This window comes from Saccopteryx leptura, chromosome 1, assembly GCF_036850995.1.
Source record: "Saccopteryx leptura isolate mSacLep1 chromosome 1, mSacLep1_pri_phased_curated, whole genome shotgun sequence".
Lineage (NCBI taxonomy): Eukaryota > Metazoa > Chordata > Mammalia > Chiroptera > Emballonuridae > Saccopteryx > Saccopteryx leptura.
In genome coordinates this window covers 221,766,120-221,789,625 of record NC_089503.1, presented here as the reverse complement: position 1 = coordinate 221,789,625, position 23,506 = coordinate 221,766,120, and the positions used below count along the sequence as shown (strand labels likewise).

Below are 23,506 nucleotides of genomic sequence, written 5' to 3'. Positions count from 1 at the left end.
AAGCACCCATCTGCTTCTCCACCCCTCCCCCTCTCCTTCCTCTCTGTCTCTCTCTTCCCCTCCCGCAGCCAAGGCTCCATTGGAGCAAAGATGGCCTGGGCGCTGGGGATGGCTCCTTGGCCTCTGCCCCAGGCACTAGAGTGGCTCTGGTCGCAACAGAGCGACGCCCCAGAGGGGCAGAGCATCGCCCCCTGGTGGGCAGAGCGTCGCCCCTGGTGGGCGTGCCGGGTGGATCCCGGTCGGGCGCATGCGGGAGTCTGTCTGACTGTCTCTCCCCATTTCCAGCTTCAGAAAAATACAAAATAAATAAATAAATAAATAAATAATGTACTTCATAAGCATATGAACAGATTTTATATTCATGAGCAAACTTCAAGCCTCTCGAAATGTATACCAGCTTAGTTTAAATGATTTTTGGATGTAATTGAAACTCTCTCTTGCTGTGGATATTCCTCAAAACTTTTTAAACCTGCAATCTTTCGTAACTTTCATAGACGTTACACTAAATACTAGAAATGTATCCTTTTTTGTTAGACACTGACATTGTTTTTGTGTACAATATTTAACACCTGTGAATATAGGAAAGCGATAATTAAGCTCCCAACAAAGTCAAGAAGTTTGTTGATCAAGTATTCCTTATATACCAGTAAAGGAACTTGTGATAAAGAAGTGAGCTAAGCAGTAGGAAGCAGTTGCAAATTCTGCTCAACCTCTCAGCCTCACTGCTCCCCTCTGGCATTGGAGTAGTTCCCATGGGAGAAAGTTGCTCCAAACTTAGGGTGTATTAATCTTCACTCTCTTTCCTTCCATCCTCCTAGTAAATCTTTACTATCATGAACTCATTGGTTACTTCTTTGAGTATTTTGTCCAATTTTCTAGTTGTCCTATGAGCAGGACTGGATGAATTACTCAGTCTGTCATTTTTGTAAGTACAAGTCAAACTCTATCTTCATTTTTCTCTCAGAGAGGTTACATACTTCTTAAGTCACAAAGCATATTCAGTAGTAGGTTTCAGTATAGTAGTTGACTTTATTTTTTATTTTTATTTATTTTTTGTGATAGAGACAGAGAGAGGGACAGATAAGGACAGACAGACAGAAAAGGGAGAAGGATGAGAAGCATCAATTCTTCGTTGCAGCACCTTAGTTGTTCATTGACTGATTTCTCATATGTGCCTTGACTGGGGGACTACTGCAGACCAAGTGACCCCTTGCTCAAAGCAGCGACCTTGGGCTCAAGCTTGTGAACTGTGCTCAAACCAGATGAGCCTGCACTCAAGCTGACGACCTCAGGGTTTCGAACCTGGGTCCTCCACAACCCAGTCCGACACTCTATACACTGCACCACCGCCTAGTCAGGCGCCTGAGGTGTACTTTTCTAGTGACCTGTCTGATTTGGCCTCCTTGCAAATTTTACATGATGGCATTACTGGTTTTTCCCAGTCTATGTGTACGGGCAGTAAGATATTAACTCTGATGTTAATTCATTTTCTGAGTTTTACACTGGTAGACAAGGTTTGATTTTGATATCTCTTGTCTAATGGGGGATTATATAGCATATTTTCTAATACAGCCTATTTGAATATTTGTTATTTGCAAAGTTAATCATGATGGTTTTTATTTTTATATATGATTTCTAGTAAAGAAGTAAATAAGTGAGATTTGACTTGGTATGGTGAACACACAATACAGTATACAGATGTATTATAGAATTGTACACCTGAAAAGTATATCATTTTATTAATCAATGTCACTCCAAAAATTCAATAAAAAAATAAAATAAATTTAAAAAGAGGTAAATGAGCTTGTGTGGGTTAAATAACAACTCCAAATCATGGGGAATGTATAAATATATATTTTTGATAAATGCTATGAGTCTTTAATTCATTTTGAGTTTATTCTTGTGTATGATGCAAGAAGGTGCTCCAGTTTTATTTTTTTATATGTATGTGTCCAATTTTCACACCATTTATTGAATAGGCTATCTTTACCCCATTTTACATCTTGCTTCTTTTATCAAGTATTAATTGACTAAAAAGGTGTGGGTTTATTTCTGGGATCTCTGCTCTGTTCCATTGATCTGTATGTCTTTTTTATGCCAGTACCATGCTGTTTTGATTTCTATAGCCTTGTGATATAGTTTGATACCAGGTAGTGTGATTCCTCCAACTTTGTTCCCCTTTCTCAAGATTGCTATTGCTCTTTGGGGTCTTTTGTGGCTCCATATACATTTTAGAATATTTGTTCTAGTTCTGTGAAATACATCATTGGATGATGGAGACTTGACTTTGAAGTGGTGAACACACAATGCAATATACAGATAACATATTGTAGAGATATACACCTGAAACCTGTATAATCTTATTAACTAATGTCACCCCAATAAAGTCAATAAAAAAGATAATCAGATTTGGGTAAAAGATGCTATAAGAAGTGAATTAATAGTTGGAAATCTTAAAACTTTATGTTGAAGGAAAAGCCTATATGAATTTTAAAAGTAGGTATGTATATGCTGATTTAGAAAAACATTCCAAGATATATTCTTACAGAATAAAAGTAGCTGTGTGCCCAAAGCTCCTTCGTATGTATGTATGTATGTATGTATGCATACTTACAAATATACACAAAATGTTTAAAAGGATACAGAAGATACTAAAGAAGGGGATTGAGGATTTGATATGGGACCTCTTATTTTTTCCTTGTACACTTGAAATTATTTGACTATTGTTTCATGTGTCATTTTCCCAATTAATAAACTAGTTAGTTTAACACTGAGTGGACACATAGTAGTGCAATTTTATATTAGCTGCAAACAGTGATATCATTATTTTGCTTTATCATCCTGTTTTATTATTTCTCTTTATCATTCTCTACTACAAGGGTCCCCAAACTACGGCCCGCGGGCGGCATGCGGCCCCCTGAGGCCATTTATCCAGCCCCTGCCACACTTCCGGAAGGGGCAACTCTTTCATTGGTGGTTAGTGAGAGGAGCATAGTTCCCATTGAAATACTGGTCAGTTTGTTGATTTAAATTTACGTGGTCTTTATTTTAAATATTGTATTTGTTCCTGTTTTGTTTTTTTACTTTAAAATAAGATATATGCAGTGTGCGTAGGGATTTGTTCATAGTTTTTTTTATAGTCCGGCCCTCCAACGGTCTGAGGGACAGTGAACTGGCCCCCTGTGTAAAAAGTTTGGGGACCCCTGCAATACTAGATACTGTTTTAAGTTATGGATGGTATACAAACAAAGTATTTAAAATAATTTTTCCCTTTATCCAAATATTTAATGATTTTTGGTGATTTATATTTAGTTGCTAAATCTCCCTAAGTCACATTTCAGACTTAAACAGTTGTCAATTTGTGTATATAAAATCCAGAGTCAGAATTTTGGAAGGAATTTAAATTCCATCACTTAATAGTTATAAGACCTGGCACAAAAAGATTTAACCGACTATTTCCCTCTTGTCTGTCCCCTCCATCCATCTATGCTCACACATCAATATTAACACTATTTTCCAGACACTTAGTTTTCTGTCTGGGAACATGAATAATAACAACATTTTTCTCTCCTACCTTACAGGTTTGTGATGAGGAACAAAAAGTAATATGCATGAAAGTTTTCGTATGCTGTACAACAATGTGCAGATTTAAGGTGTGATTATTTGAAGTCCTTTGCTCCATTGTAGAGTTTTAAGCCGAGACCACTAAGTCAGATGTCCAATTTTCAATACAGTATCCATAAAGCCAAACATTTACGGAAAAACATTGAATATTATCATTTGTAACTTGAGAAAAGGAGCAACAAAAGATACTCTACGGTAAGGGGATGAAAATTCTGGATAATAAAATACATAAAAGAAGGGAATGGAGGCATCCCATTTTTGGGTGGGTTGGGGTGGGGAGAGTTCCTGCCAGGTGGCTCTTCTCTCTTTCCTTCTTCTGAATTTCAAAAGCGTGACCCACCTCTTGTGCTTTTGATTACTTTAACATCAAGTGCAGGACATTGAATATCAGTTCCTAACCTCAGGGAGAACTTTCTGGGAAGCTGTGGAAATGGAACAAGTATGGGAAAGTGTTCCTATGAAAACTTCCCCTCCTCATCTATCCAGATAATTCATTACAAATTTCCAGGTTCTTGGTCTCTACTTCTCTAAATGATAAATCCAGTTACTTAAGGATCTATCTGATGTGTCCAAATGGTAAAAAGCTTAAGAGCACAAGGGGCAAAAAAAGCAACATTTTAGCTCTTCTTACTATACACAGATTTAAGCCAGAATATTTATAGTGTACTTCATTTATAAAAAATGTTTTATAATTTTCTGTTTACCTATATGTAATCTATCCTGAGTTATGTTATAACATGTCACAATCTTTTCCATTTTATTTATTCTTTCTCTTTCTTATCCTCTCTTTCTCTCAAAAAAAAACATACCTAATAAGATAGAGAGAAATATATCTTTTAAAAGGTGGTTAAATATAAATAGCCTGTTGAAATATATGAAATACTGATATATCCTGAGATGTAAGTAGAATTATTTGCTTTCCTGGTTCTTAAACTATGTTTTTCCTTATCTCCATCGGCTTTACTTAACTAGGTTCTGGACAGCAGTGTATTGGATATACAGTATACAAACTGATACTGAAAGAGAACAGAACATGTTATTTCATAGAAGAAAGGATATATTTTTAAAGGAAAACTCTAGATTCTTAGAGCATAGGCTGAAAATTCTACTTGAATTTTGTCTTGGTCAACTTGGGCTGCTATCACAAGTAGAGTGGCTTGTTAATGGCTTTGGCAGTAGAAATTTATTTCTCATAGTTCTGGAGGTTGGAGGTCCAGAATGAAAGTGCCAGCATGGTCCGGTTCTGGGGAGGGCCTCCCCCTGGTCTATAGATGGCTGCCATCTTGCTATGGCCTCCTGTGGTGGAGAGAAAGACAGCTTGTTTCTCCTCTTTTTATAAGGATATTAATTCCATAATTAGGCCCCACTCTAATGACAGAGTCTAACCTAATTACCTTTCAAATGTCTCACCTCCAAATACCATCACACTGGGGCTTATGAACGTTGAAGGGATACAAACACTGAATCCATAGCAAGTTGTAGTGATGCTATTTCTTTGTCTAAGTCTTGGCCTGGGATTGGCTAGGCTCCCACTTGAGCCCCTTTCTGAACAGGGTTGGTGGAAATTGTTAGCTGAGGATTTGATGTTTGTCAGAACTTCATGCTTAATACATTATTCCTCTGCTCACTGAATTGCTTCTCTTTTTTCCCTTTTAACTAATTTTGATTTTTCTTGGTCTGAAAGAGTGATTAGGTAACACGGAAATACAGCAATTCAATTATACCGTTGAGTTGAAAGCTGAGGCTAAAAATAGGGTTTATACATATTATATGGATATTTTATGCAGATAGTTTTATTATTATTATTTTAATTAAAAATGTATAAGTCAGCTAATTTTTCTCATTATATTCTTTTTTTGTTACTGGCATGGAATTATATGCTGACAATAAAATAATGCCTAACATTTACTGAGTTCTTACTCTGTGCTAGGTAATTGTATGCACTTTATATGGAATATCTGAATTTAATGTTCACAACAACCCATGAGACTCAGATCCTGTTTTGAAGCCATTTTATAGATGTGGAAACTGAGGCTTTTAGCAGTAGATTAATGTACCTAAGGTCAAATAGACAGTAAATAGTAGAATCAGAATGACTGTGGTGGGGACATTACTGAGGTTGACAACTTTCCCTTAGGAAGGAGTTTTGCTTCACATGAACAGGAAATTTTTATATCAGCATTGAATAAATAATTCAACAAGATATATATATATATATATATAATATATATATCTAAGAAGTGTGGGGTGTTTGAGGTAATGAAAATAGCATAGCATTTACAAAGCAGTACTTTTTAAAAATTTTTATTTAGAAAATTAACTTTAACACGGTGACATTGATCAATAAGAGTACATAAGTTTCAGGTAAACATTTTTATAGCCTTTGAACTGTTGTTTATGTTGTATATGCGATCACCCAAAGTCAAATCATTTTCTGTCACCTTATATTTGTCTATCTTTATACCCAACCTCAACCCCCTCCATCATCCCCCTCCCCCACATCCCCTACCCTCTTGCAACCACTTCACTTTTATCTATGTCCATGTGTCTAACTAAATTTTATATCCCATCTATGTGTGAAATCATACAGTTCTTAGCTTTTTCTGACTTACTTATTTCACTCAGTATAACATTCTCAAGGTCCATCCATGTTGTTATAAATGTCTCTATGTGATCATTTCTTATGACTGAGTAGTATTCCATTGTATCTATATATGTACTACATCCTCTTTATCCAATACTCTATCAAGGGACACTTTGGTTGTCTCCATGTCTTGGCCACTGTGAATAAGGCCGCGATGAATATGGGGGGTGCATGTGTCTTTACGTACTGATGTTTTCAAAGTTTTGGGGTAGATACGCAATAGAGGGATTGCTGGGTCATATGATAGCTCTAGTCTTAATTTTTTGAGGAACCACCATACCTTCTTCCATAATGGTTATACTACTTTACATTCCCACCAACAGTGAATTAGGATTCCTAATTCACCAGCCAATTTAATAGGTATGAGCTGGTATCTCATTGTAGTTTTGATTTGCATTTCCTGAATAGCTAGTGAAGATGAGCATCTTTTCACATATCTGTTGGCCATTTGTATGTCTTCTTGGAAGAAGTGTGTGTTCAGGTCTTCTCCACATTTTTTGATTGGATTGGTTGCTTGTTTGTTGTTGACTTTTGTGAGTTCTTTATATATTTTGGATATTAACCCCTTATTGGAGCTGTTGTTTGCAAATATTATCTCTCATTTAGTTGGCTGCCTATCTGTTTTGTTGTCTGTTTCCTTTGCTGTGCAGAAGCTTTTTAGTTTAATATAGTCCCATTTGTTTATTTTTGCCTTTATTTCCTTTGCCTTTGGGGTCAAAGTCATAAATTATTCTATACGGCCAAAGTCAATGAGTTTAGTACTTATGTTTTCTTCTATGTAATTTATTGTTTCAGATCTTATATTTAGGCCTTTGATCCATTTTGAATTAGTTTTTTGTGTTAGAGGACAAACTGTAGTCAAGTTTCATTCTTTTGCATGTGGCTTTCCAATTTTCCCAGCACCATTAATTGAAGAGGCTTTCTTTTTTCCATTGTGTGTTTTTAGTTTCTTTGTCAAAGATAATTTGTCCATATATATATTTATATATATATATATAGCTTTTGTTCTGGGCTCTTGATTCTGTTCTATTGGTCTATATGTCTGTTTTTCTGCCAATACCATGCTATTTTGATTATTATGGCTCTATAGTATAATATGAAGTCAGGTAGTGTGATACCTCTGGCTTCATTCCTTTTCCTCAGGATTGCTTTTGGCTATTTGGTTTTTTTTATGGTTCCATACAAACCTGGTAATTTTTGTTCCATTTCTTTAAAAGATGACATTAGGATTTTGATGGAGTTGCATTCATTTTGTATATTGCTTTGAGTAATATGGCCATTTTAACTATGTTAATTCTTCCAATCGTGAACATGGAGTATTTTTCTATTTCATTCTGTCTTTTTCAATTTCTTTCAATAATGTTTTATAGTTTTCAGTGTATAGATCCTTTACATCTTTTGTTAAGTTTATTCATAGGTATTTTATTTTTCTTATTGTAATTGTAAAAGTAAATGTTTTTCTGGGTTCATTTTCCAATGTTTCATTGTTGGCATATAGGAAAGCAGTGGACTTTTGTATATTGATTTTGTATCCTGTGGCTTTACTGTATTGGTTTATTCATTCTAATAGTTTTTTGGTAGAGTCTTTGGGGTTTTCTATGTACAGGAGGATTGTGTTATCTGCAAAAGTGATACCTTTACTTCTTTTTTTCTGATATGGATGCTTTTTATTTCTTTCTTTTGCTTGATTGCTCTGAATAAAACTTCCAGAACTATGTTGAATAAGAGTGGAGAAAGTGGGCAGCCTTGTCTTTTTCCTGATTTTAGGGGAAAAGCCTTCATTTTTTCACCATTTAGTATGATATTAGCTAATGGTTTGTCATATATGGCTTTTCTTATGTTGAGGTGCTTTCCTTTTATTCTGATTTTATGGAGTATTTTAAACATAAAGGGATATTGTATCTTATTGAATGCCTCTTCTGCATCTATTGCTAGGACCATATGAATTTTGTTCTTTGTTTTATTAATTTGGTGTATAATGTTAATCGATTTCTGTATGTTGAACCATCCTTGTTTTCCTGGAATGAATTCCACTTGATTGTAATGTATTTTTTTTAATGTGTTGTTGTATTCGATTTGCTAATATTTTGTTTAGGATTTTGCATATATATTCACTAGAGATATTAGTCTTTAGTTTTCTTTTTTTGTGTTGTCCTTGCCAGGTTATGCCATGAGGGTTATGGTGGCCTCATAAAATGTATTGGGGAGTATTGCTTCTTTTATTTTTTTGGAAGAGTTTGAGAAGGATAGGTACCAAATCTTCTTTGAATGTTTGGTAAGATTCACCAGTGTAACCATCTGGTCCTGGACTTTTGTTTTTGGGGAGGTTTTTGTTTTTTTTTTTTTTTTTTTACAGGGACAGAGAGAGAGTCAGAGAGAGGGATAGATAGGGACAGACAGACAGGAATGAAGAGAGATGAGAAGCTTCAATCATCAGTTTTTCGTTGCGACACCTTAGTTGTTCATTAATTGCTTTCTCATATGTACCCTGACCTTGGGCCTTCAGCAGATTGAGTAACTCCTTGATCGAGCCAGCTACCAGTCCAAGCTGGTGAGCTTTTTGCTCAAACCAGATGAGCCCGCGCTCAAGTTGGCGACCTTGGGATCTCAAACCTGTGTCCTTCCGCATCCCAGTCTGACGATCTATCTACTGCGCCACCACCTGGTCAGGCTTTGGGGAGGTTTTTGATAGTTGTTTCTGTTTCCTCCCTGCTTATATGTATGTTTGGGTTTTCTACTTTAGCTTTCTCTGTCTCTGCTGAGTGTAGGCTGCAGGCAGTCTTTGGGAACACTGGCCATGACCCTGCGCTCTGGCCACTCAACCAAGAGGGTGTTTATCTCCCCCTCTACCCCTCTGTCTCACTGCTCCTCCTGGCAGAAGGAGACCCAGTCATGCCAGGTTTCCTCTTCATACCCCTCAGACAAAATCCAGAGAGCCTGAGCTTCCCTCCTCCCTGTAATCCAGCAGAGAAAAAACACCCCAGACACTCCAGGTTTGTTTCCTCTCCTTTCCAAACCCCCTGAAAATGAGTTTTATCCTCTGACCCCTTTTCACCCCCTGCCACCTTTAGTCCATTTGGTGCATGGATTTTTCAAGTGCAACTGTGAGCCCAGCTGGGGATCCTTTGCTGCATTATAGTTGTTCAATTTGTTGAAATTTCAAAGGGAGAGATAAGGAGTATCTCTCATGATGCCATTATTCTGACGTCAATTTTTAAAGTTTTTACTGGAGTGAGTGTTGTAAACTGGAAACATCATAGATTGAGACTGTTGTAATCTGAGGACTCCCAGGGCAATGATGCTCTTGCATAAGGGTGCAGTCTGGGTGAAGGTTCAGATATGGCTCTGTGTTCTCCTCTCCACTGCTGCCACATCTGGGTCCAAAGGAAAGCCAGATTTTGATCAACCAACCTGGCCCTTGGCCAAGCAAACTTTGTCCCATTTTTTCTTGAAAACACTTCTAATTAAACAATTGGAGATATTTGTAAATTAAATCAGTGTGATTAATCCCAGCATGATGGGGAAACTGAAGCTGAGATATATAAACTAAGATGAATTTATTTGTGACAGTAAAAATGTATTGGTGCTCCCTGTGAAACCTTGGTATTGCTCAGTATTTATGACCATATTGCTTTATATGCAGAGACAAGCCTCAGTCAACTATGAATTCAAAAAGTATAAAATTGGTGGCCTGGAGGGTTGAATGTTGGGAAGACCCTACTAAGTACCAAGTTAATACCTGTTGGGTTGATTTGGTTTATTCAGGTTCTCAGGGTTCTACTTTTATATCTTGTATGGGTTTTATAAGTTGGAAAGAATGAGTGTGTGTGTGTTCTTATGCATGTGTGTGTATGTGTGTGTGTGTGTGTGTGTCTGTCTGTCTTCCCTAAGACTATAAGGAAGACCCAGCCATTTGTACAGATGCTACTGGAGACAGAGAGAAAGGGTGGAAGACCTTGGGGTTTCCTTTCTTGGCCCTCAAGTCTCCTGTCACTGTGCAAATCTAATGAAACAAGCTAGCAAGGGAGCCCATGAAGGGTGACTTGCAGGGCTGTCCTATGAGACACAGAGCAGAGCCAAGGAAGGGGAGTAAAGAATGAGAGTGCCCACATGCAAATGATGGTCACAGCATATGTGGGGACAGAGGTCTACATGCTCTTGGCCTTTGTTCTCCCTCCTGTGACAGGAAAGGAGAATAAACTTTTGTCCTGGCTTGGGGAAATTTTTGTGGTTCTTTAAGGGCTTATTTGTTTCCTTTCTTATAAAACTTGAAAGTCTCCTTAGAAACAGCGAGACCTTTGAAAGCAGGAGTCTTAATCACTTGGGTGTCTGCTTCACTTCTAACCTTCTCTTTCATGATTTTTAAAGGAATGTTTCCAAATGGACTCTATCCTCAGGGGTATTCCACTTTGTGAGGAGAAAATGCATTAGGGGAAGCATAATCGCCCTGACAAATCCAGTTGTGAAATTGTGTATCATTGATGGGAACTACTGCTTCTGTTGTAGCTTCTCTCCATGCATAAAGAGTAAGAATTCTTCACAATCATAGCCTCTGTTAGGTAACTGCAGAGATGTCCTCCTCTTAGAAATCTCTCACATACTAGATACATTTTTTTTGCAATTGTGGAAGCAACAGTATAATGCCAGTGGCCGAGGCCAGGCAGGTTCACATTGAATTCAGGCAGACGGTAGAGAAACTGCAGAGTCGGAAAGCGTCGGGCCATGCCTGTTTGTTGGAGGCTCACAAAGACAGGTGAGCAAATAAACCACAAAAAGGGAAAGAGCTAATAAACAAAGGAAAATCTGCTATTTGCAGTAAGGGCAAGGGAGCAAAGAAAACCGCACCTCATGGTGGCGGGAGAGCGATCTGGGAGAATTGCCACCCAGGGAAAGCACCCATAGCCTCACATAGGCCATGCACATGTGACACAGCTATGTACTCATGCGTCAATCAGGCAAAGTGCTTGTAGCTGGTAAACCCGCGAGCAAGCCTAATACAGTCGTTTTCCCCACATACAGCATTTTATGTTGTTGAGTCTCCACTTGACATTTTATTGGGGGGAAAAGATTTTAGTAATTCAGAAGTACTGTAACAATTTTTTATTGTATTATAGGGATTGGACTTGTTTTGCACATATTTGTGGACTATGTGGTGTGTGTGTGTGTGTGTGTGTGTGTGTGTGTGTGTGTGTGTATGTGTGTTCATCTGAAAAACTGCAGCCTTAGAGGATAGTATTTAAACTGGTCATATAACCAGTCCAATGAACTTGAGAATCAGTGAGTATTGTAATTAACCAATTTTTTTAAATCAGAAGATGAAGTTTGATTTATCTTCTTTAGACTTTACTATATATATATATGACATATATATATGACATATATATAATATTTGTACATTATATGTAGATATTTTTATCATAATATGGAGGATTATTTAATAGCTATCTAAATACAAATTTCTAGATTTTAATATGGTGTATACAGGAGGTGGCATTTTATCTCACAATGGAGCTCATCAACTTTTAAAACTTTGTGAGCCCAGACCTGAATAGCTAATCATCACTTTTTGAACTTCAACCCCCATCCTCCAAAAAACAAAGTGAATTTCAAGATGGGAAACACTGTGAAGCACTGAAAGTATAAATAGTAAAAGTCAGCTCTTCTCTGTGAAATCAAGGCATAAAGAAGAAGCACACCAGCTGTTTTCCAGCTCATCCTTTGGAAGCATGAAGCATCGACGTACTAAGTTTGTGAACCAAGTAACTTGATTCTATAATGAAAATTCCATTCCTTTGGAAATATGGGTCTGATTTTCTATTTAAACAGTTAGCAAAATTTAAAAACAATTTTAGCAAATTATCATTTCTGATTGGGCAAAAGAAACCTGTTCTAAATTGAAATACTTAATTTTAAACAATTAGCATTATTCTAATTCTCTACAGTTACCCACCCCTTTTGTGTTGTGTATTTTTTTTTCTCTTAACACATTTCAACTGGCAAGAGGATGAATGAAACTGTAGTTTTTATAAAATACTTCATCTGAAAAAATACTTATTTTTGTATCTGACTCGAGATTGATTGTGGGGTAAAAATACCAAAAAAAAAAAAAAAAAAGTTAAACATAAAAACAAAGAATATGGGTTTAATTTCAATAATGGAATTATGTTGGTTATTATACTTTTGCATCTGATAGCAATAGACTGATTCTCCAGATCATTGGTTCTCAAGGTGTGGTCTCTGAGCAGGCAGCACCCACATCACTGGACTTGTTAGAAATGTGAATTCTTGGGTCCCCTCCCAGACCTACTGAAACAGAAACCTTAAGGAGGAGGCAGGAAGAGAGCAATTCATGTTTTAACAAACTCTCCAGGTGATTTTGTAGACCTCATAATTAGTACCATAATTTGGTATCACTTTCCAAAAATTGAGATCATCTTCTAAAACCTGGTATAACACATGGCGTAGTATAAAAAACAAACCATTAATACTATTGATGCTGGCTGTTTGATTTGTAGGAGTCCTTTCTTGTGGAGAAGAATTTGCATGACTATTTTTGGTTTAAGATGGTGGTAGTTCTAAAGGTGGCGATATGTACACCGTCCTTAAGTTTTGCATCACAGCACTGAGGTCATAGTGATGGGACCTGGAGGAGCCAGGCCCGGGTGATTTAGATGAAGTGGTACTTGATTTCATTTGTGTGGTGTTAGTAGGATGAAAGAAGACAATAGATGTTGAAGTCATTTGCACATTGCAAAGCACTATATAGATGCAGTTTGTGCATTTGTTCAGTCATCAGACACTTCGGTGCTCTAGGTTCTAAGGAATGAGCAGTGAAGGAAACAGAAGCCCATGCCCTCGTGAGACTCATGTTTTGGGGACTTACACTTATAATTAGCTATGTATATGTTGCCTATGAAGCTATAAATGAGTGCTTACAAGTAAACGGGGGTTAATGCGAAGAAAAAAATGATAATTCAAAATAGGCCCCCAGCAGCAATGACAGTTTAGGCTACTGATTGCTCAGTTGTATGGTAGCTTCAAACACATCTAACCGCAAAGTAAGAAAATAGACATCTGCAAACCCGAAACAGATGTCAACGGATCCATTCACTAACCCGGGGTTGACTTCATCCCTCTCTGTGTTCACTTCTTCACTTGACTGTGATCCTGGAGGGTGGGGACCACACCCCATGGAACTTGTCCAGACTGTTAGTGACAAATACAAGGGTTCCATAAGTGTTTGTTGCATTGATGAATTTGACGTAATAGTCCGGTTCCTAATTCTGCAACCCTCTAGAAATAGCAAGTGCAAAGACAGTTTCCTGCTGGAGACATGATAGCAGTGAGGAAGGACTCTTGTCAATTTGACAATGAAGGACAAAACCAAAAAATTTATTTTTTTAAAAAAAGCATAAAAGTGTAGCACTCTGGAGAACAAAGACTAATTACTTTCTAACACAGAGAATTACTTTCCAAATGTAAAGAAGAATTACATTTCCAAATGACTAACATGTAGCTCAGTGTGTAAGGTTCACGGAAGTGGTTGCCTAAATGGAAAACCATCAACTGCCAGGGGCACTTGGCTCTTCGGAGTCTCCAGATAACCAGATACCCAGAGCTTGAGTGTTTTGCTTTTTCCTGTTAGAACCTTGTTTGATTCACTACAGATTTCAAATATGACTTTAAATAATGACATTTAGTGTATTGGAATATCTAGTATTATAATTCTCTTTAGTTTTAGTTTGGTAGCATTCTCTGCCAGGAGAAAATATTACACCTTATACCTTACAGTTCAGCTGGAGAAAATGTACTCTCTTAGCTTTAAGAGCGATGCATATGATATTTTTCCCATTTATGTTACTTTTAATCTTTTAAGTCCTATAACTTGGTAATTGTCGTGGTTAAGAAGCATCTTCCTCAGCAGCCATTAATGTCTCTTCGACAGGCTGTGCTAAGTGGAAGGTAAGACTGCCTGGCATATGACAGAGCTGTCACAGAGTTCTGACCCTGGGGTCTAGTCCTGGTCTGCTATGTAGTGAATATGGGTCGCATCTGAGTCACTAAAATGTTATCAGTGCTTGTTTCCTTATCTGCAGAGTGGAGCCAATACAAACTCACAGCACAGAACTGTTTGGACAGTTAAATAAAATGTGTGTGAAAAGCCACTTAAAAAGCAAGGATCACTTACAGAAATGCTGGGAACCAATATCACAAAATATCATATATGTTAAAAAACAGGATCCGAGCAATTACAGAAAATTTAACTTTTCCATTCCCATTTCTTCCTTCCTAGGATATTCCCATGACAGGTTTTGAAGTCAGATGATTCTTTGTTTATATAAAATGGCCCAGGGCCAGTTGTTTTCATGAGTTGGCCTGAAACTTTCTTAAGGAGGTTTCTAAGTGAGCTTAAATGGTTGGTAAATTAATTATAAATTCTAAGGAGGAAATCAGATGTTATTAAATGAGCTTCAGTACCAGAAAGCAGGTCTAGACCTGGTGAGTTTAACAGTGGCTGGGGTTTTAAGACTTATGGAAGAGTGCTTACTGCATTGGGCTTCTAATATACTTATAGACAGATTGAATGTTTTCCTATAGATTGCTCTTATTTGAAGTTTTTGTCTTCACACAATTCTTTAGCAGCTGTTTCACATTAATGTCTTTGGAGACAAAGTCTGCAGTAACATATTTTGGCATGGAATAGTTAGAAAGCTGTGGTTCAGGTGCTGGCCGGTTGGCTCAGATGTGGAGCCAAGCTGACATGTGGAAGTACAGGGTTCGATTCCCAGTTAGGGCACACAGGAGAAGCAACCATCTGCTTCTCCACCTCTACCCCTCCCTTTTTATCTCTCTCTCCCTCTCCTCCCCTTCCGGCTATGGCTTGAATGGTTCAAGCAGTTTGGCCCTGAGCACTGAGGATGGCTCCATGGCCTCACCTCAGGTCCTGAAGTAGCTCAGCTGTCGAACAACAGGAGTAGCAGCCCCAGATGGGAGGAGCATTGCCCTATAGTGGGCTTGCAGGGTGGATCCTGGCCAGGGCACATGCAGGAGTTTATCTCTGCACCCCTGCCACACACTTAATTAAAAAGAAAAAAAAAGTGGAAGTCAACTCTATGCCACTTAACAAAGATCTCTTTAGATCCAGGTCACAGGTTTAGCTTGGCAGGACAATATAACTGCAGTTCAGATTATTTTCTTCCTGAAAAACAGCTACTATGAGCAGCTATCACTTGCTAACATCTTAGAAGATACCAGTTGTCCTAATTTTTAATTTTTTTTTTTTTTTTTTTGGATAGAGAGGCAAGGAGAGAGAGACAGGAACATCGAGCTGCTCCTCTTCATGCCCCAACCAGGGAATTGAACTGGAAACCTCCATGCTCTGGGAAGACGCTCCAACCAACCAATCCGTCCAGCTGAAGCTTAATTTAAAAATATATATATATATATATTGATTGATTTACAGAGAGACAGAGAGAGAAGAGGGGGGAGGGGAACATTTGTTGTTCCACTTAGTCATGTATTCATTGGTTCCTTCCCGTGTGTGCCCTGACTGGGGATAGAACCTGGACCTTGTCATTTGGGATGACGTTCTTAATTGACTGAATGAACTGGCCAGGGATGTCCTCACATTTATGAAAAAGAAAAATATTAAGAAGAGAATGAATACCTGGATTTAGAGACTGGTTGAAAGGAAAAACCTGAGGCCTGAAAGTGCTTTTTAGGGAGATGAGGTCTGCAGGGCATGTAGATGTGAGTGACCAGGGAGAAGTCAGTCACAGCCCTGAAGGAGCAATGAGCTGGAGAGAGAGGAGGGGGGAGAGAGGGAGGCAGAGGGAGAGAGAGGGAGAGAAAGAGGGAAAAAGGGAAGGAGAGAGAGGAAGAGGGAGAGAGAGGCGAGAGAGAGGGAGGAAGAGAGAGGGAGAAGGGGAGAGGGAGAGAGAAAAAGAGGGAGAAAGAGAGAGAGGGAGAGAGAAGGAGAGAGGGAGGGAGAAAGGGAGCGAGATAGAGAGAGGGAGAGAGAGAGAGGGAGAGAGAGTAGGAGAGGGAGAGAGAGAGAGAGAGAGAGAGAGAGAGAGAGAGAGGAAGAGAGGTCGAGGAGAACTTTGAGACTAAAAATGAATAAGAAGGTGGCACAGGCTACTTTAGCTGCTTTGCAGTTCACCTGGTTGCTATGTCCAAGGTGCTATAGAAATAAAGTTAATGTTTTTCTGATAATAATACAATTCAAATTTCAAGTGTAATAATTACCCGGTTCATCCATAAAATATTATTTTTAAGACTTGATTTGTGGTTAGTGGGTAGATTGCTGACTTATTTCCCTGATTGAAATAACTTCCTTTGGAAGGCTTGAGCTTGTTATGCTGAGGATATCAGTAGCCTGTGTTACAGTAGCTGTTGTATGTGTATCAGTGCTATTTGAACCACAAGAATGTATACAGGGTTACTGTGCTATATGACAACAATTAGAGTTTTTACTTAGTATTTTGTGCTTATCATTTATATTCATCATATAATTGAACTAGTAGTTGTAATGTATGAAAGCTAAGAACTATCTTAGTATTTGTCACATGAATACTTATAAAAATAAGCTTAGTCCTCATGAAATTCCATGTGCTATGTATCTGCAATAACAATACTCCCGTCTTTTAAAACCTTATAAAAGCCAATACAAAATAACATTGTTGATTATTGTGTCAGGTCAGGTGATCTGAGAAGCAGATTCAAGGATGGCATTAGACAGGTAATAGTCATTGGGAGAAGAGTCGGTGGAGAACACGGCATTAGAGCAGGAGGAGACTCAGAATGAGATGGAGGGTGACATCTGTGAAGGGAAAGATGGAAGGAGGGGAGATTGGGTAGAAAGAGGCTCAAAATGAATGCAGCTCTGAAAAAGCCTTGGCCAGACCAATGGGGTATCCCAGAGCAGACTGCCCGTTAGAAGAATCCTACGTTGGGCAGGAACGGCCAGCCTGTACACCCCATCATGCTCAGACACTGGTTGGGAGCAGCGTGGGAGAGTGTGCCCTTGGCCAGCTTGTAGCAGCTGGAGGCTGTTGGCTAGTTACACTCCTCCCAGCAGCTTCTCTCTTGAAGAGAGATCTGAGCAGTCCAGTCTCATGGCTGCTGCAATTATGCAATATTATAAACTAACTTATCATCACATTCGACATTCTAAGTACTCACATGAAAATTGTTACTGGTAATTGGGGATCGTTAGAAACACACTGGAATGATACAAAACCACAGAATAACCACCGTGAAATTGTACACTCTCTGTAAACCTAAGGGCTACTTTTATTTTATTCGAAGACTTATAATTCTAGCTTTCTTTAAAAATAGTGTTAATTTCTTTCTCTAATCCTAAATACAATATATGCTCATTTTAGACAAACTGAAAATATAAGAAACCTTTAAAAAAGGGACATGAAAATCACTCTTTTTAATTTTTTTAAAAAAATTTATTCAATCTTATTCTATCAGTTTCAGATGTACAGCATGGTTAGACAAGCATGTATGTAAAAATTACTCTTAATTCCAACACAGAACATGTATATACAGTTGATTTTTGTGGTGTCTCCTTTGTGATTAAAAAAAGAATAATTCTGCTATGTAACGGGATTGTTTGTAGGGTCTGAAACTAGCCACTGAATTAGTGGGATGGGTTATTTCCTGAGAAAATTCCAGCCCCGCCCCACAAGCACCTCAGCTGTGAGTGGTGGCAGTGACCTGACAAGTGAGCTAGTGCCTGGGCTCAGGGGCAAGCTCATATGAAGAGAAGAAAGACCTGACTGAGATGAACTTGTCCCATTAAGAATGCCCCAGTCTACCTCAGAGGACTGGAACGCCCCTGATGACTGACATTTGCAGGTGTCTGCCAGTCCTGGCTGTGGAGCTCATGTTTGAGGCCCATGAACACCTGTTTCACAAATGCTATATATACCTCAAAGGGTGTGGCTTTGGGGTTATACCAAGTGTGCGTAAAGGGGCAAGCTCTCTTGTATCAGATCACCTCGTAGCCGGCACTTAAGCTAATAGTGTTAGTAGATCACAATGCCCGGTGAGATGAGGTGGTGCCCACAGAGGCCCAACAGGCTGAGGGGTGGTCAGCAGATGCCCAGAAGATCACTGGAAGCACTTAGCTGGAGCAGGAGTGTTTGGAGACACACAGGCAGCTGGTGATGCCCAGAAGTAGCTCCTGTGTGAGTAGTTGGGCAGCAGCCACTGAAGCTGGGCTGCAGCTATTACTGGTCTAATCCAATGTGTTCCACAAAACCTGAGAGATGTACCTGTGAAGAAATATACTCTGTGTGTGTGCAAGATATTAGATTGTTTAAACTTTTCACTAGTTTTTCTGTTTAGTCTGCTGTGAGCTCTGCCTACTTTTCTTGTAATATGTCACACTGTTCATATTTGTTGGAAAAAAATTCTTTTTATATTATGTGTATCAACATTTTGTATTTGTTCTTTTTTTCCTCCTTTTTTATTTTATTTACAATATTTTCTTACTATATAGAAGTTTAAAGCTTTTTTGTAGTCAGATCTTTCTTTTCCTTTGTGACTTTTGGAACTTCTATCCTTAGGTTAAAAAAATTGGTTAAGTATTTGGAATAAAATCAAGTTGGAGCCTCAAATTAAACCATATGCCAAAATTAATTCCAGCTGGCATAAAGAATTAAATATAAAAAGAGCCATAAAATTCTGTTTACCACAAACAGGGATTGGTTGGTCTCTCTTACTCTCTGCTTTGCGGCTATTAACCTAATTCCTGCCACTCACAGTGGGACATTTGAAGCGTCGCAGGTCTTTCTTTGACTAGGTTTGAATGGCTGACCTTATGGGTCTGCCAGCCAGAAGAGCATCGCCAGGTCCTGTTTTGGATGATAATTTATGCATGTGAGATACCTAGCTCTATCACACTGGACACCAATAGAAAGATAGAACCATAGAAAAAATGTCCTAAGAAAAAGAGAGGAAGTATTCATGGATATAGCAGGCAATGTAATAGGAGAGGTAGCTTGTGTATCTGATGACATGTGTGTCAAAGGGGCTGTGGGTTTCAAATAAAGGAAGGAACAATTTCCTGGGAGCAGCAAAGAAGTAGGATACATACTTCCAGTCTTCTGGCACTAGGAGTGTGGGAGGAAAACACCTGTCGCTCAAGATAGTGTCAAGGTAACCTATGTCCTAGTGTGTGAGTCATACTGTTTTCAGTAACACCAAGAAAGTGAAGAGGACATTCAGAAAAGAGAGTGAGAGCACAGGGGACTTTTCTGATGGCAGACCTGGGTTACCCAAGGTCGGGGAAGGGTTTGCGGGCGTCTAGGAAGGGTGTGTTTGAATCATTTAGAGCAGTGGTCCCATACCCCCGGGCTGCGGACTGGTACTGGTCCGTGGGCCATTTGGTACCGGTCCGCAGAGAAAGAATAAATAACTTACATTATTTCCGTTTTATTTATATTTAAATCTGAATGATGTTTTATTTTTAAAAAATGACCAGATTCCCTCTGTTAGATCTGTCTAAGACTCACTCTTGATGCTTGTATCGATCATGTGATACATTTATCCGTCCCACCCTAAAGGCCGGTCCGTGAAATATTTTCTGACATTAAACCGGTCCATGGCCCCAAAAAGGTTGAGGACCACTGGTTTAGAGGATGTATGGACCCATGAGGGGTAAGGAAATCTAGTGGTTGGGGACTAAGGTCAACAGGATGAAGGCATGATGATGAAACCCATACTGCGGGTCGCTTAGGGGGATCTGGTGATCAACCAGTTCTAGCCTCCTCCTTAGGACCTGTCATTTAGGCTGGTCACTGGGCACCATGAGCTGGAAGAAGTGAAACTCTCTGTATGTGACCCATCTACCCCCATAAAATTCTATTGCTGGTGGTCATAGGATGAGAGGTCACTCAGTTGAAGAGGCCATAAAAATCTTTGGAGTAGTGAATGAGTGTGGTATATTTGATTGGGATGTAGAGACTTCACTTGTCTGATTTGCAAAAAATGAAATTTACTCATTTATTTGCCCGGTGCTTATTGATTACCAGGGTGGAAAATACAATGAAAAGCAAGAGCCAGTTTCTCCCAATAACATAATGCATCAGAATGTCACCTTGTTGTGGTCCTTATTTATGTCCTGTTTTCTCCCCACCCTTCAAAACCACAAAAGCTTATTGTCCATGAATGGGTATATATGCTTATTAATGAATTAAGAGCTGCTTTTTATAAAATAAAGATGCTTTATAAATAATCACTGAGACTTTCAAATAGAAAACAAAATATAACTTACTCATAAAGAAGGACATAACCCTTTTGATACAAACAAGTTAAACATTTAAAACCAGTCGAAGTGTGCTAACTCTGATAAGTGTTGTATTTTAGTTTTTCTTAATTTATGCTGTTCTGCTACAAAGGCTCTTAAAAGTGGAAACAAGAAAGAGCATTTCTGAAAAGCTTTACTCTCGTCACACTATGTGCCAGCGATTGTCACAGCAAATACAGAGAGCTTGACTGTTTTCCAGTGTACTTTTATTTTATGACATAGATTTCTCACTTTGTGTGGTTTAAAAAATGGACTTTGCCTGTCTTCAGTAAGCTGGGAAAAATACAGACAATTACTCATGGTATCCAATTAATTCATGAAAACCATTATAATCTGTGCTTCCAAAACTGCCTATCCAGAGTCTTATTTATTTATTTTTAGCTTTTAGAACATCAACAGGTTGCTACAGTGGAGGCCGAAACTTTTTGAACATACCATGTTATCATATTGAAGAAGTCTTCGTGAAAGTTTAAAAATATGGTCAAACCAATTTACACTTAGCTTTTAAGTCAATGAGGTTTTCCATTCTCTTTTAGTGCATGATTCCAACAAAGACAGCATCCTTTCTTTTAAACACCCCGATATCAAAGACTTCAGTGCTGCAGTGCCTCTTTATTTTTGCCTTTGCCAGCAAAAGTTTGTGTCATTTTTCTAAAATGCTGGGAAAGTTCAAAGAGACTTCATAGTAACTCTCAACTTACTGGTGATGTACATGCGTGTGCTTTTTGTACGTTATAACTCCAGGCATCTCCTGCTTTTCTTCCTAATGTCATATGGGTTAATAAACATGTGAAAGACATTATTCAGAGAAAGTCTGAATTATGTGGCAAGAACAAGGTTCAGTTGTGATGTTTTTAAAATGCCTCTCTTTATATCTTCTTTATACTATGTTCTTTGGTCTTATAACTTCTTAGCCTGTAGGGATAAGGAGAAGAAGACCTGTTTCTGGGAACCTAATCAAATGATTTATGCTATTTATGTCTCATAAAAATAGAACACAAATATATTCAGTTATTCATAGAATTTTGTCTAATCTAAGAATCTTTAATGGGGGCAATATCAACCCCAAGGGACAATAATTGGTTTTTGGAGGAGTAAAAATAGATAATGACACTGACTTTTGGCTTTCAAAGCATCACGATACATAAACAGGTATACAGTACAATATATTTATGATATTTAAATTTCACTGGGCGAGGCCCTGGCTGGTTGGCTCAGCGGTAGAGCATTGACCCAGTGTGTGGAAGTCCCAGGTTTGATTCCTGGCCAGGGTACACAGGAGAAGTGCTCATCTGCTTCTCTACCCTTTCCCCTCTCCTTTTTCTCTTTCTCTTCCCCTCCTGCAGCTAAGGCTCTATGGGAGCAAAGTTGGCCTGGGCATTGAGGATGGCTCCATGGCCTCCACCTCAGGCGTTAGAATGGCTCCCATTGCAATGGAACAGATGGGTAGAGCATCGCCCCCTGGTGGGCATGCCGGGTAGATCCTGGTCAGTTCTATGTGGGAGTCTGTCTGACTGCCTCCCCACTTTTAACTTTGGAAAAAAAAAATTTTTCATTGGGCAGGATGAGAAAAGTATCTAAAAAGGCTCTTTAGAGGGACAATACTTTCAAAAGGGTTGAGAAACATGGATATAGTATTTAAAGATGGAAATTCAGCACTAAAATAACATGTATACCACCAGTGCGATTATACAGATAGATTCTGAAAATAAATTCCAATTGCATACTCATTAAGTACAATTTCATTTGTTTGCAAACCATGGATCTTATACTGAGTGAGTGTTCAATATGTCAGCCTATTTATAACTCATGCAGTCTCACTATGCACTGAGGTTCTGAGGGAGAGCATTGGCTGGTTCAGCTTCCCTTTCTCCTGGTCCTTTCCTCCAGGAGAAGAGTGTTTTGGGGGAGGGGAAATGAGATGAGGAAAGTGAAGCACTTGGCTGGGAACACTGTAAGCGCAAGTGTAGATGGCAGCGGTATCACAAAGGAATAGTGAACTTGGCCGGAAGGTGTTCAGGAAGGCTTTCAATAAAGAGATGACTGTAGACCAAGGAGTTTACAAACTTGGATGGTAAAACAATTACATCTTTATTTTCAATTAACTCCATCTGAAATGTACTGTTTTCTTCAATTACGATGTGACAAACCACGGGAGAATTACCAATTTCTAGACTTGGTCACCAAGAGAAATCATAGATATTTCCATAGCAACATTAGAGTTGATGCAGATATCTTGAAATAGTATTTATGGTTGTAACTTTGAAATTACAGTAGTTACTAGACCCAGCTCTAGAGCTTTTTCTTTAACAATGTAATAAAGTACATATTTTGCAAATCTCACATTTAACGATATATACTAAAAATTCAAAGCTACTATTTGACAAGGGACACCACAAAGTTAAAAGGAAAAATGTCCGCATGGAGCGCATATCTAACAGATAACAGGTGCACATTCATAACAATAGCGCTCCTCCCGCAGCTCTGGAATTAAAGAGAAAATTCATGGCTTATCAAAAGGGGCCACAAAGAAGCAGGTTGTAGATGAAGATATTGATATGGCCAATGCGAATATGAAAATATCTCTCAAGTCCTCAAGGATGTAGTAAAAAGCCAATTATTTAAGAGTTTTGGCAGATAGCCAAAAACTGAAGGTGAAAACTTTAATTATAAAGAGTGTGGAGAAAACAGACCTTTTCATAATGCTGGTATAAAGTGGTAAATCCTTTTTAATGGCAATACGATAGTAGCTTTCAATTTTTAAAAAGTGCCCATAACTCTTGACTCTGAAATCCCATCTTTGGAAATGTCTCCTGTGACAAAACCGGCATATATGCCCATAAAAATATGTACAAGAATGTTTGGCAAAATAACGTCCTCAATGTGGAAAACCAGAAGTGACTTAAATTAGTCCA

At 38.5% G+C, this 23,506-nt stretch overlaps 1 protein-coding gene across 1 annotated transcript in view; it reads left to right on the top strand.

The window, feature by feature from the left end:
- The window catches only part of LOC136406714 (protocadherin-23-like), a 52,449-nt gene extending 36,401 nt beyond the window's left edge, over positions 1–16,048 (top strand). The window contains exon 2 of the mRNA XM_066386786.1: positions 15,565–16,048. Coding sequence (XP_066242883.1) covers positions 15,565–15,720 — 156 coding nt within the window. The 3' untranslated portion in view covers positions 15,721–16,048. The remainder of the gene's footprint in view (positions 1–15,564) is intronic.
- The last annotated feature ends 7,458 nt before the right edge of the window (positions 16,049–23,506 follow it).